The sequence below is a fragment of the Aquarana catesbeiana genome, linkage group LG02, assembly GCF_042186555.1.
Source record: "Aquarana catesbeiana isolate 2022-GZ linkage group LG02, ASM4218655v1, whole genome shotgun sequence".
NCBI classification, from domain to species: domain Eukaryota; kingdom Metazoa; phylum Chordata; class Amphibia; order Anura; family Ranidae; genus Aquarana; species Aquarana catesbeiana.
This window is the reverse complement of record NC_133325.1, coordinates 772556944-772571019: the sequence shown is the minus strand read 5'-3', so window position 1 is coordinate 772571019 and position 14076 is coordinate 772556944. Positions and strand designations below refer to the sequence as shown.

Sequence of the window (14076 nt, the reverse complement as noted above, 5' to 3'; positions counted from 1 at the left end):
AGAGGGTTAAGAGGACCCTGCTCATAAAAGCTTACAATCTAATAGGGTGGGGCAAGTGGTACAAAAGGTTGTAACTGTGGGGAATGAGCTGGTGGAAGTGGTAAAAGATTAGTTGAAGGTGTGATAGGCTTCCCTGAAGAGATGGGCTTTCAAGGATCACCTAAAGTCACCAAGAGTAGGAAATAGGCGGACAGATTGAGGTAGAGAGTTCCAAAGGATGGGAGAGGCTCTGGAGAAGTCCTGGAGATGAGCATAGGAGGAGAAGACAAGGGAGCTTGAGAGAAGGAGGTCTTGACAGGACCAGAGAAGACAGTTTGGGTGATATTTGGAAACAAGATTGGTGATGTAGCTCGGGGCAGAGTTGTGAATGGCTTTGTTTGTTGTTGTTACTATTTTGAATTTAATTTGCTGGGCGATCGGAAGCCAGTGTAGGGATTAGTGGAGAGGAGTAGCAGATACTGAGCAGTTGGTAAGGTAGATGAGTCTGGCAGCAGCATTCCTGATAGGCTGATAAGAGGAGATAGCCTCTGGTTTATTTTGTTAAAAAGGGAAGAATTTTAGAGATGTTACTGAGGTGAAGTCTACAAGCATTGACAATGATTGGATTTGGGGCTGAAAGGACAGGTCAGAGTCTAGGATTACACCTAGTACCTTGGCGTGAAGGGAGGGATTGATGGTTGCATTATTGACCTTCATGGAAAATTCATGGAGGGGGGCACGGGCAGGGGGTAATATTATCAGCTCAGTTTTAGAGAGATTTAGTTTAAGGACATCCATGCTGATATGTCAGTTATGGGGGACCCCTACAGAACGAGGAAATGTAGAGGAGGAGACAGAGTTGTAGGTATTTCATGTCTGAGGTTTTCAACCACTTTAATTGTTTTTCAAAAATAAAGAAATAAATAAAATAGTGACACTTACTGGATTGGTCAGAAGAAGCAGGCTGATGGGATGGAGCATGGGAGGATCCAGATGGAGATCTGAAGTCATCCAGTGAATGTTTCTCCCTCCCACCCTATTTATTGGTTCCTGATGTTCTGGATTTAGGTTATAGTAGAAGTTGGCAGTTTGGGGTCCTTGAAGGTGGTTTACATCTGGTGTTGTTCTAGGAAAAGGTGGGCAATCAGTGAATCAATCATGTTTAGTATGGTAGCCTATAGTTGGTCTGGTCAGCTCATAGTGATCGGGTAGTTGTAGGCTAGTACATGTCTGAGGTCAGCTGGGATAGTCCCGGAGGCAGTCTTTTATGGGTGGGGACATACCTTAGCTAACTGGTGCTACAGACACAAGTTTTTTTATATGGTTTTTTGGCACTTTCAAGGACCTGCAACCTGTTTGGATTTGTCATGTTATGTTTTTGTTATTTCAATTTTGTATGTTATTTAAAATAAAAGATGGTTATGGCTATTTAACGCAACTTCAGAGTATTGTGTTTTCTTTCAGAGGGAGGGATGTAGGAAGGTCATGTTAGGAAGAATAATCAGATGGACGTTGGTACGCAGGTGACCTCTGATCTACCCTGGTCAAGTTGTATTTAGGATATGGGTAGAAATATCCAGGCATGTCATATCACATCGAGCATAATACAGCAAAAGGTATCTACTTCACAAATAATTGCAATCCTAATCAAAATGTATATAAAAAAAAAGAATACAAGCATGTACACAGTAAAGTGAGCACCACTTACAGTACTCATATAGCATCTGATGTTCAGAACTACATACAGGAAGTCGGTACCCAGAATAGAATGATGAGAAAGAGAGCAGAGCCAGACCCTGGTGAAAATAGAGAGAAGGAAGAAAACCCAATGTTTCAGGGTTGTAGAAATCCCCTTTCTCAAGAAACTCTTACCTATGGCAGGAGACACAGAAATGCGGCCATATAATACACCCGGCTTCTATAGCGCTTTTCCAAAATTGTAATTTTCAAGATCCAGTTGTGGAATCTTGTTCACAACTGAGGAACTAATTTATAGATAGCACCTGTCATTAGTCTTTGCATTGAAAAAATATACTATATATTGTATTTTGTATTTTCAGAAATTAAATTAAAATGTATATAGATATGTAGCTTAAGGGAGATATTAAAAAAAAAACTTTATAAAAAAAAAATGGATTTGTCATTAGTCTTTCCATTAAAAAAATACTATACAGTATATTCTGTTTGCATATACATAAATACAGTGCACTGAAAAAGTATTCATACACCTTGAAATTTTCCACATTTTGTGATGTTACAACCAAAAACATAAATGTATTTTATTCTGATTTTATGTTGTAGACCAACACAAAGTGGCATATGCAGTATCTCACAAAAGTGAGTACACCCCTCACATTTTTGTAAATATTTTATTATATCTTTTCATGTGACAACACTGAAGAAATTACACTTTGCTACAATGTAAAGTAGTGAGTGTACAGCTTGTATTATGCCACGTACACACGACCGGACTTTCCGTCAGAATAGACTCCGACGGTCTTTCCGACGGAGTTCCGGTGAAACGGACTTGCCTACACACGATCACACCAAAGTACGATCGTTTAGAACACGATGATGTACGACGGGACTAGAAAAAGGAAGTTCAATAGCCGGTAGCCAATAGCTGCGTCGGAATAGCATACAGATGAGCAGTTTTCCCAATAGGAACTGATTCCATCGGAAAGATTTGAAACGTCTGCCGGAAAGTACGGTCGTGTGTACGCGGCATAACAGTGTAAATTTGCTGTCCCCATAAAAATAACCCAACACAACCATTAATGTCTAAACCGCTGGCAACAAAAGTAAAAATGTTCCTCTTTGACATGGAGTTCACCAGAGCTTCACAGGTTGCCACTGGAGTCCTCTTCCACTTCTCCATGATGACATCACGGAGCTGGTGGAAGTTAGAGACCTTGTGCTCCTCCACCCCCCGTTTGAGGATGCCCCACAGATGCTCAATAGGGTTGACATATTGCGTGTGGGAGCAAGCTTCCTCAGGTGAACATGAAATTCATGCATAAAGCAGATGCGAACCAGCTATCAGGCTGAACACACGGTGTCCACAGTCTGGCCCTGTTTAAGGGGTTACCTCTCCTAGGTGTTGATTTCGCTTTTATCCTAATGCTGTTATATGCAGACCATCAGATTACACCCATACTAGGCTACCAAATAGTATCCTTACTCACCAGTACCGCACTGCTACACATTCTGTGGTCTCTGGATGAGACCCAGAAAACCGTGCCGTTTAGCTTTTTCCTGACACCTTCTATCTCGCATCTGATTTATGCATGAATTTCATGTGCTCCTGAGGAAGCGTGCTCCCACGCGCAACATGTCAAGCAACTAAAAGTTCATGTATACCCGGACTCACAACCTGACCCACAAGTCTGCCTGTTCATACTTTCAACAGAATCACCATTACGGGAATTTCTATTTCCCGACTGCTGGTCACATCACCAGCTCTACGTATCGTATAAAGTGGGGTCTAGGTTGTGTGGGGGTTATAAAACATTAATTAATGAATTTTATACTCAATAAATTAGTTTTATGATTTTTAGAAAATCTACCTGTGTGCCTATAAAGTCCATTCCTTGGTTCTTCTAGTACCTACATACCCTTCTAGGACGCTGGCACACTTCTACCTGTGCATCCATAGTGTCACCCTGTGAGAGTACACACTTATTTGGAAATATCCTTCAAAGAGATAGAACAGGGCTCTGTTCAGTGCTATTAGACAATTAGGGTGTTATAGTGTTCCATTCTGATTCTATTGACAGTGTAGAACAGTGTTTCTCAACTCCAGTCCTCAAGGCGCCCCAACAGGTCATGTTTTCAGGATTTCCCTCAGATGAAATGTCTGTGGTAATTACTAAGGCAGTGAAACTAATCCATTCACCTGTGCAAAATAATGGAAAGCCTGAAAACATGACCTGTTGGGGCGCCTTGAGGACTGGAGTTGACAAACACTGGTGTAGAATATCAGTTTATTGTGCATCTAGGGATAGTTCAGTGTGAGTGTAGTGCGACCATTCATCTTTACATTAGTGTGAATGTAGGGATAGTTCAGTCAGTGTAAGTGTAGTGACCATTTAACATAGTATATTTCATTGCGTTACTGCAAGTTTAACGTCATATAGTTCTGTGCGTTAATGCAAGTTTAACGCAGTATACTGCAGTATATTATCGTGTATCCGTGGAGTGTGTCTGTGTCATGAATACTCAAATTAAAGTGCACCAAACACCACTTTCCATTGATTAAAGTGCATCCACATACACATTTACACATCTTTATTAAATTTTGTTCATAAGCACCCCCCACTCCCCCATCATGTCTGGGAGGACAGCAAGGAGAGGCAAGGAGAGGCAGATGTTCTTATAGCGTATGTGTCACAGGCAAAGGTGGACGTGTTCAGTCCCCAGGCAGGGCATCATTTCCTCTGTTTAGTGATGTTGCCTGTGCTATCCAGCCACAGCATGCAGAGGAGGTGGTGGACTGGCTTACTAAACCGTCCTCATCCTCCTCATCCTGCATCACCCAAGCAGAGACTAGTGTGCAGCCCCCTTCAGCTGCCGGAGTGGCAAAACCTGCCTTCTTGTCCACAGCTATTCCTGCCATAGCCCCAGCATCAGGCACGGAGGAGTCAGCTGCGTTATTTGAACACAGTGTCAGCCACTTGCTCCTTGACGATGCACAGCCATTACTTGATTTAGATGTTGGTTCTGACTCTGAGGTTGAGGAAGGCAGAAACATGAGCCTATAGAGAAGGGAGAACACTGGTACACAAATTGTCAGTGTTGTTCCCTCAGATTATTGCCAAGTTGTCTCCAGTGGTAATGAGGATAGAGGAGATGATGATGATGAGGTCACTGACTCGACTTGGGTGCCAGATAGAGCAGAGGAGGAAAGTGAGAGTGAGGCACAACGCCCACGAGGCAGCCATCATGAAAGAGTAGAGAGCAGCCACCCTATTACATCACATTCATTTCCCATAGCTCAGCTGTCTGGGCATTTTTTAGTACATGTGCAGCCAATTGCACTGTTGCTATTTGCAAACTTTGTCTCAAGCACATCAAACGTAGCAAAAACACCAACCATTAGGGTACATGCTTGACAAAGCATTTAACCTCCCATTACTTAGCCCGTTGGCAAGAGCACCTAAAAGCCACACAAAAGGGGCACAATTCTGTCCCTCCTCTTTACTCACCTCAGTCTGTCCCTGCTATACCTTATGACCTCTCAGCAGCCTCCACTGACAGGGATGTTGGTATAGCGCAGGGTGTCCCAGGTCCTTGCAGCACATCTGCCAGCAGCACACCACCAGCTGTAGACTATAGCCGGCAAATATCCCTGCCCAATCTGCTGCAGCAGTAAAAAAAAGTTCCTGCCACCCACATGCCCAGCGTCTAAATGCAAACGTGTCAAAGCTGCTGGCTCTACAACTTCTGCCTTTCCACCTGGTGGATTCTGCCCCCTTCCATGAATTTGCAGAATGTGCTGTACCACAATGGCAAGTTCCCAGTCAGTATTTCTTTTCACGTAAGGCTATTCCATCTCTCTACCATCGCGTGGAAGGCAATGTTGTGGTACTGTTGGGCAAGACAGTCAGCCGCAAAGTCCACGTTACTGCTGACACGTGGTCCAGCAAGCATAGGACAATACATTTCGTTAACAGCACACTGGGTAACTCTGCTTGTAACTCGGAAGGATGCAGGACAGGGCTCAGTGCTGTAGCTTGTTGTGCCCCCACATCTCCATACAGATGGTGATGATGCCAGATTTGACAGCTCTACCCCCTCCTCCTCTTCCATGCCCTCCTCTGCTGAATTGTCCTATGAACCTCAAGTACCCCCTAAGCGTTCAAAGGGCTATTCAATGAGTCAGGCTAAAAGATGCCATGCAGTGCTTCAGCTGGTGTGTCTAGGGGACATGAACCACACCGGAACAGAGGTTCTGGCAGCTTTGCAGGGACAGGCCCAGAAGTGGTTCATGCCAGGCCAGCTGGAGCCAGGAATGGTGGTGTGTGATAATGGCACAATCCTCCTGTCCGCCCTGAGACAGGGAAAGTTGACACATGTGCTCAATTTGGTGGTGCAGCGTTTCCTAAATAGGTACCCAGGGTTGGAAGATCTACTAAAGCAGGCCAGAAGAGTGTGTAGCCATTTTAGGCAGCTCAGAAGGCTGTATTGTTTCAGGCAAGCCCCTTTTACGTATATACTGCCGACGTTCTGTATTTTCATGATCGTCCATCTGATCCATAAGGGTATTCAAAACTCTCTCATGATATTTAGTCATATCCTAGATATCAGCCACTGCTTGTCTGATATTATCCTGGGCCATCTCCACTTCTTCCACTCTATTCCCCCAGCACTGCAATGTCCTCCCTAAGTCCCTCCACAGCCTGTTTACATGAAACTTCACCCACAGTTATAAGTAACTAAATATCTTTCTTTCTTGGGAGTGCTCTCCGCTGGTGTCTAAGATCCCAATCTACTGTTAGATCTAACTGAGGTATGCCATGTCCATTAATAAGTTCGTGAGACTGGGAATTAACATACTGTACCTGTTCTGTGGCTGCTGGTAATATCTGCTGGGCCTTGTAGTATTATTATTCTCTCCCAGAGAGCCATTTCCAGGGTGCTTACCGATCCCTCCTGTAAGCCCCTCCATCACAGAAATGTTTGTACCCGGTTCCAGATATTCCCCATCCGGTTCACCACCAGGAGTTATAATATCCCTCCCTGCTATCGAGAGGCTGTGGTCTGATTGGCTATATTTTCCCATCAATTTTCCACAGATCCACATAAAAAGGGACCCTTCAGTGCCCCAGGAGAAAGCTGCTGGAAATACTGTGCAATAAATGTGTTGCTCTAATAAAAAGAAAACTCTCAAACAGACCATGGATTCCACATGTGTTAAATGAAGTGAAAAGTCTTGTATTCAAGATGAATCAGAATCCTTTCACCAGGTAAATACACCGCCACCACAATTAGAAATGGACTCTTACCAAAGAGCCTGGACCCTCTATTATGGAAGGTCATGCAGGCTAGAAGTTTAATCTCCAGCACAGTTCACAGATGGGAGGAAGGGGAAACAATCCCATACTGGCCACAGGATGACTCCAATCCTCTTTCCTCAGGCCGTACAGTTCAGGGAAATAATCCTGAGGTCCCTCTCTGTCTGTGTATGTCCATGAGTATCTGGAAATACTGACAAGATGTAGGCCGTTATGCTGCCAGATGGCTCCCCAGCTGTAGGGGCCAGTTGAGGCTCCCTGAGGGACTGGGAGCCTGAACACTACAAATCATGGACTGATAGCTTTGTAAGGATCTTTGCCAAACATGGACCATATGGACTCTGTGCTACCTCATATGGGCTATTTGCCGATTATGGACTATGCTTCTAATGGACTATGCTGTTATGCATTTTTGATTACCCTGTGGGCATTAGAGCACCTCTGTATGGGATTATACATAAGAAGTTGCCTACAAAAACTGTTCCTGTAAATCTGTCTTACTTCATTAAAGTTCTGGTTACTGCTGGGTCTGAACCCTTTCTCCTAAGTGATATATTGCATGGCGTATTCAAAGAACCAGGGCTTGTAAGTAAGGGGACTTAGGTTAAAGTAGACACTGCACATAGAGTCCAGTATGGGTCTGCTGTCTAGTGATGGCCATATTGCTGAAACTAGGGATAACTATGTTATTGTGGCAGCCAACTATCCAGGGTAATGGTGACTTGAGAAGGGTGTTGGCTACTCTGGTGGTGAAGAGGTGTTAAGCTTGGCCCCTTCAATAGCACCCGGAGCCTACATTTCTGGGAGTGGCCCTGCAGCACAGAGTACCTAGGGACCTAGCCTAGGAAGTCACGGGTGAGAGACATAGACGCCTCTGAAGGAGTAAAAGCATGTAATTACAGGTTGGTGTACTGAGTAAACCTGTATCCAGTAGCAACCTGCTTGTATGTCACTGGGAGTGAGGTGACAGGGTATTGCTGTCCAGTCCCTACATTGCTGTTCCCCGGGGAGTTGGTGTCTCTAACCTGTAGGGGTGGTTAAAGTGTTAACCATGTTTGCAATGGGTGGCTAAGGGGTGAGTGTTAGTTCCATGCTCTTGGGCAGAATGCCAATTTAAATGCAAGTTGTGCACAGTACGGCTCTCTCCCATAGAGCAAGGCTGCCTGTAGGTAGGGTGTAGACTTGGGGTTCCCATTCAGGGTGGTTATCTTCCCAAAACTGGGTGTAGTTAGCTAGGGAAGGTAGTGGATTATTGGTGTAGTGGCTGCTTGCTCTTCATCTGAATATTGGCTTTGATATAGAATGAGGCACCAGGGAGAAAGGGAGGATAATGACCCCACACATACACCATGGGCATGTAGACACGTTGCCTATTCTTGGTTAGTGAGTCTACCTTGCTGCCCAGATTGGGAGGAAAAAATTACGTAGGGGGTCCCCCTAAATTCCATAACAGGCCCTTCAGGTCTGGTATGGATATTAAGGGGAACCCCGGCCAAAATTTTTTTTAAAAAATGGCGTGGGGTCCCCCTCAAAATCTATACCAGACCCTTCAGGTCTAGTATGGATTTTAAGGGGAACCCCGCACCAAAATTTAAAAAAAAAGGCGTAGGGTCCCCCTAAAAATCCATACCAGACCCTTATCCAAGCACGCAACCTGGCAGGCCGCAGGAAAAGAGAGGGGGACGAGAGAGCGGCCCCCCTTTCTGAACCATACCAGGCCACATGCCCTTAACATTGGGAGGGTGCTTTGGGGTAGCCCCCCAAAACACCTTGCCCTCATGTTGATGGGGACAAGGGCCTCATCCCCACAACCCTTGGCCGGTGGTTGTGGGGGTCTGCAGGCGGGGGGCTTATCGGAATCTGGAAGCCCCCTTTAACAAGGGGACCCCCAGATCCTGGCCCTCCCCCCTGTGTGAAATGGTAAGGGGGTACAAAAGTACCCCTACCATTTCACAAAAATACTGTCAAAAATGTTAAAAATGACAAGAGACAGTTTTTGACAATTCCTTTATTTAAATGCTTCTTCTTTCTTCTATCTTCTCTCTTCCTTCGGTTTCTTCCTCCATCTTCTTATTCTTCTGGTTCTTCTGGTTCTTCCTCCGGTGTTCTCGTCCTGCATCTTCATCCGCGGCGTCTTCTTATCTTCTTCTCCTCGGGCCTCTCCGCATCCATGATGGCATGGAGGGAGGCTTCTGCTGTGTGACACTTCTCCTCTTCTGACGGTTCTTAAATAATGGGGGGCCCCCCCTTTATTTAAGAACCGTCAAAAGAGCAGAAGCGTCACACAGCGGGATCTTCCCTCCATGCCATCATGGATGCGGAGTGGCTGGAGGAGAAGAAGATAAGAAGACGCCGCGGATAAAGATGCAGGACGAGAACACCGGAGGAAGAACCAGAAGAACCAGAAAAAGAAGAAGATGGAGGAAGAAACTGAAGGAAGAGAGAAGATAGAAGAAAGAAGAAGCATTGGGGGTCCCCTTGTTAAAGGGGGCTTCCAGATTCCGATAAGCCCCCCGCCCGCAGACCCCCACAACCACCGGATGAAGCCCTTGTGAAGCCCTTCGCCCCATCAACATGGGGACAAGGTGTTTTGGGGGGCTACCCCAAAGCACCCTCCCAATGTTGAGGCCATGTGGCCTGGTACCGTTCAGAAGGGGGAGTGCTCTCTCATCCACCCTCTTTTCCTGTGCCCTGCCAGGTTGCGTGCTCGGATATGGGTCTGGTATGGATTTTTAGGGGGACCCCATGCCATTTTTTAAAAAATTTTGGCGCGGGGTTCCCCTTAAAATCCATACCAGACCTGAAGGGTCTGGTATAGATTTTGATGAAAATTTTGGCCGGGGTTCCCCTTCATATCCATACCAGACCTGAAGGGCCTGTTATGGAATTTAGGGGGACCCCCTACGTAATTTTTTTTTAAAATTGTGGTTCAGGGTTCCCCTGTGGGGAATTCCCATGCCGTTTTTATCAATGAACTTTTATGTGTATTGTCGGACCGGCAATTCATTAACAGCCGCGAGTACTTTTAAATGACTTTTTTTCCTTTGAAATGTCATTTTGCTGTCAGACTGTTCTAAACACGGAAAACATGCGCCACTTTACAGGCATACTATAGACACCCCCCTGGTACGAAATTTAAAGGAGTATTACACTTTTATTGTTTCACTTTAAGCATTATTAAAATCACTGCTCCCGAAAAAACGGCCGTTTTAAAACTTTTTTTTGCATTGATCCTTGTCCCCTGGGGCAGGACCCAGGTCCCCAAACACTTTTTATGACAATAACTTGCATATAAGCCTTTAAAATTAGCACTTTTGATTTCTCCCATAGACTTTTAAAGGGTGTTCCGCGGCTTTCGAATTTGCCGCGAACACCCCAAACTGTTCGCTGCTCGGCGAACGGCGAACAGCCGATGTTCGAGTCGAACATGAGTTCGTTTTGAACTCGAAGCTCATCCCTAATCTCTATCTATCAAGTTCACAACACTAACACAATAGCAGCAGATTATTGTGCAAAAGTTAAGTTGATCTGTAGCTTGCTTCACTATTGTTCTGCTGCAGTGCTTATGCTCAATTGATAAATAATTCAGGTTCTCTGACAAAGTGACAAACGGACCAGCTAAGATTGACTGTCTTCTGAAATGATTCAGTGTGTGTGTCTCTCTCTGCTAGAAAATCATAACTGAAAGTAAGTTGGCTGTACGTGTGTGGTTCTAGCTATTTTACTGCCTCTCCTCTTTGGTTACAATCGGCCAATAACATTCATCATCATCATTTTTATTTTACTTCCCCCACCCAATTCCAGCAGCGATCTTTTCTCTCTATGTCGAATCTTTTCTCTCTATGTCAAATCTTTTAGAATAATCTTGGACTACTATGGATGGACTATAGAGTTAAGGTTAGGCACATTCGATCACAGGTTCGATAGACACAGATTGTTATTGTCAGCGTCACGTCGAATCTCCTATCTATATCGAACTGTTGTCGCAACAAAAACAAAAATAAAGCATTTGTTTATGTCGGATCTTTCGGTTTTCGTATTCTGCGCTTTCGTTATCGTTTGTTAAAACGATAACGAAAATACCTGAAATTCAGACGAAAATGCATTCGGACGAAAACGAATGCACATGTCTAGACGCTACACTGCTGGAGGTGAGGCAGGACAGCAGAGAGATTAGCTCATCTCTCACCATGGCAAATATCAAATTTTGTTCAACAGATGGAGCTGATGACAATAGTAAATAGGTATTCATTTCCTAGGATCACCAGCTCCATCTAGTGGCCATGATGCTGTATTTTTCTGATTCACTCTATCTTTTATGAATTAATAGCATTCAATCAGACAAGAAAATATCCTTGCAACATTTGATTTTTTCCCTCATTTACACACAACAAATCTACAGGTGGTTTTGAAGGATAAATAGCCCTGCAATTTTTTTGTATAATTACACCCCTTATGCCCTGTACACACGGTCGGACATTGTTCGGACATTCCGACAACAAAATCCATGGATTTTTTCTGACGGATGTTGGCTCAAACTTGTCTTGCATACACACGGTCACACAAAGTTGTCGGAAAATCCAATCGTTCTGAATGCGGTGACGTAATAGACGTACGTCGGGACTATAAACAGGGCAGTAGCCAATAGCTTTCCTCTCTTAATTTATTCTGATCATGCGTTGCACTTTGTGCTTTGGATTTGTGTACACACGATTGGAATTTCCGACAACGGATTTTGTTGTCTGAAAATGTTATAGCCTGCTCTCAAACTTTGTGTGTCGGAAATTCCTATGGAAAATGTGTGATGGAGCCTACACACGGTCGGAATTTCCGACAACAAGGTCCTATCACACATTTTCCATCGGAAAATCCGAGCGTGTGTACAGGGCATTAGTGTAACACAAAAATATTTTATCAAATTTAATTTGTAGAGTTTTCTTGATGGGATTTGCTAGTGACCACTGTTTGGCCACAATATGTAATTTCCAAGAACGCCATTAGACATACAGGATGTGTGATTCTGTTAATAGCTGTGAGTATCGGTGACATTGTCATAGCACATTTCTCTTTTTCAGTGTCATCATCTCATCTGCAGACAATGTATCTTCTGGCTGTCCTGCTGCTTCTATACCGGGATGTATCCTCCGCAGGTGAGAGCTTTATATTGGGGGTGAGGAGAGGAGGGTGGGGGCAGGGAGGTTACTGCTATAAAAAACAGAGTATGTATTTAAAGTGTATGTAAAACCAAAAGTTTTATTTTTAGCTTTGGATGAAGTAAAAAAAGTGTTTCCCTTCACTTCCTGTCCCAGAGACATAACAGGAAGTAAGAGGAAATGTCATATAAATGTTTCCAGCTGTATTAATCAACACCACGTCCCCTAATTGCATAGAAAAAAAATGTTATATAGAAACCTTGGGACTTTTAGGGTGTTGAATCCTTCTGCCAGAGTAATACACCTACGTAATCTTATTTTGTTTAAAAAAATGCATTTATGACAAATCCATTCAGAAGTTTTGGGGTAACAATTCCCCTAAAAACATGAATTCAGCAAACCATATTCATAAGTGCAAAACCCATGACAGTTAGGCACCTCCCCTCCTCTATAGCATATGTCAGACTAAGCAATGAGCAAGTGTGTATTATATCACACTTAGGGGGAGGTGATTTTGTAGACTAAGATAAGAACTGAGAGGGCTTATTTGACTGCTTGAGTGTACAAGACACAGGGTGCCTCCATGTTTCTGGCAGGATCAACCATTTTTTTTTTGGGGGGGGGGGGGGGTGCATTTGAAATATAAGTAGTCCTGGAGCAGGAACGCAAGGAAAGTCAGAAGTGATCATATATAATTTTGTTACGAGTCAGTAACTGAAAATATAGAAAAGGGTGAGCATGACAGCCAGGCAATTAGCATTTCCAGACTGAGAATGACAATCCACATTTTAATCTCAGATAAGGTTCCAGCACTGTCTTCTAAAAAGACTCTGTATATGTACTGTATATAAATATTAGACCAAAATCGACATGCCTAATTGTAAAGAGAGAGAGATAATACATAATGCATGACTTTCAAGGTCAATAAACAGCATGCTAACAAAAAACTAATTTTGATTCTTCTGATTCCAGATGTTGTGGTGGGGAGAAAAGACAATTCTACAGTTCTACAATGTGGAGAGGATCCTGGAAATAATATAGTGGGAGTTATATGGAAGATCCATCATATTAATAATTCTTTGTGTTTCTTCTCATATGCTGACCTTGCCAAAAGAGGACCCCAGATATACAACAACTGCAGTACAAGAATGACACTTACCAATATAACACTGACCATCCAGAACACCCAGATATCTGATGGAGGAAATTATACCTGTGCGATTTCATGTAATCGGGGGACTTTCATCAGTACAACTATTTTACAAGTATTAGGTGAGTAATATCTGATTTCACCACAGTGAGAAGGTCAGTTCAGATTTAGCACTACGCTTTCTACCATATTGTATATATGCATATCACAAACCAGAAATATAATCATCCTAATAAAGTATAGTTATTGTGCAAAACATTTTCTGAATGGACGAGGTGCAGGGCCAGTGCAATGATTTTTGTCTACTTAGGCGAAGGTGCATTTTGATGCCCTTCCCACCATCCTCCTGCCACCCCCTCAATGCAACCCCCAACCCCCATATGGCATACATTTTATTTGCACATCACAATCCCTTCTTACGTCAGAGCCCCCCCCCCTTTGCATCAAAGTCCACACCATTACTCTATACATCAGGTTGCCCAGATTCCCTCCTTACATCAATGTCCCCAGAGTCACCTCTCACCTCAGAGTCTCCAGTTTTCCTCCTTTACACATTAGAATCCACAGAGTTCCCCCAAAATCGATGTCTCTTTATACGTTAGTGCCCTTCCCTTACATCAGAGTGCACAGAGTTCCCCCAAAATTGACGTCTCTTTATACGTTAGTGCCCTTCCCTTACATCAGAGTGCACAGATTTTTCCCCAAATCAAAGTCCCCAGAAGTCGCTCCTTACAAAAGAATTCCCCTGCATTCTTTCCTTACAATCAAGGTTCCCAGAGCC

General features: G+C 43.8%; 1 protein-coding gene across 1 annotated transcript in view; it reads left to right on the top strand.

The window, feature by feature from the left end:
- The first annotated feature begins 12090 nt into the window (after nt 1-12090).
- Nucleotides 12091-14076, top strand: part of LOC141130120 (cell surface glycoprotein CD200 receptor 1-B-like) — a 39255-nt gene continuing 37269 nt past the window's right edge. The window contains exons 1-2 of the mRNA XM_073618074.1: nt 12091-12142; nt 13118-13417. Coding sequence (XP_073474175.1) covers nt 12091-12142; nt 13118-13417 — 352 coding nt within the window. The remainder of the gene's footprint in view (nt 12143-13117; nt 13418-14076) is intronic.